At 64.8% G+C, this 497-nt stretch overlaps 1 protein-coding gene across 1 annotated transcript in view; it reads left to right on the forward strand.

The window, feature by feature from the left end:
- The first annotated feature begins 30 nt into the window (after nucleotides 1-30).
- Nucleotides 31-497, forward strand: part of WRAP53 (WD repeat containing, antisense to TP53) — a 2247-nt gene continuing 1780 nt past the window's right edge. The window contains exon 1 of the mRNA XM_010571173.1: nucleotides 31-150. Coding sequence (XP_010569475.1) covers nucleotides 31-150 — 120 coding nt within the window. The remainder of the gene's footprint in view (nucleotides 151-497) is intronic.

Genomic DNA, 497 nt, shown 5'->3' on the forward strand with positions numbered 1-497 from the left:
TGGGCAGCCGGGGGTCACTATGGGTCACCCATGGGGTGCCTGGGGGTGACCACGGGTGCAGGTGCCAGCGCTGCGGGTGCCGGAGGGCGACACCATCTACGACTTCACCTGGTTCCCCCTGATGGACTCGAGTCAGCCCCCCACCTGCCTGTGAGGACACTGGGAGGGACTGGGGGGACTGGGAGGGGGCTGGGAGGGAGACTGAGAGCATTAAGAGGGTACTGGGAGGTACTGGGAGGGAGACTGGGAGCGCTAAGAGGGTACTGAGAGGCACTGGGAGGGGGACTGGGGGCACTACGAGGGCGCTGGGAGGGAATGGAGGGCACTGGGAGGGGGCTGGGGGACACTGGGAGGGACTGGGGTGGGTACTGGCAGCACTGGTTGTTACTGAGTGTTACTGGGAAACACTGGGGAGGCAGCTTGGGGATTACTGGGAGCTCACTGGTTCTTACTGGCAGGAATGGGGAGAGCCTGGGGTTTTAGAGGGGGATCCCGGG

The sequence above is a fragment of the Haliaeetus leucocephalus genome, unplaced genomic scaffold (genome assembly GCF_000737465.1).
Source record: "Haliaeetus leucocephalus isolate CR32 unplaced genomic scaffold, Haliaeetus_leucocephalus-4.0 Scaffold308, whole genome shotgun sequence".
NCBI lineage: Eukaryota > Metazoa > Chordata > Aves > Accipitriformes > Accipitridae > Haliaeetus > Haliaeetus leucocephalus.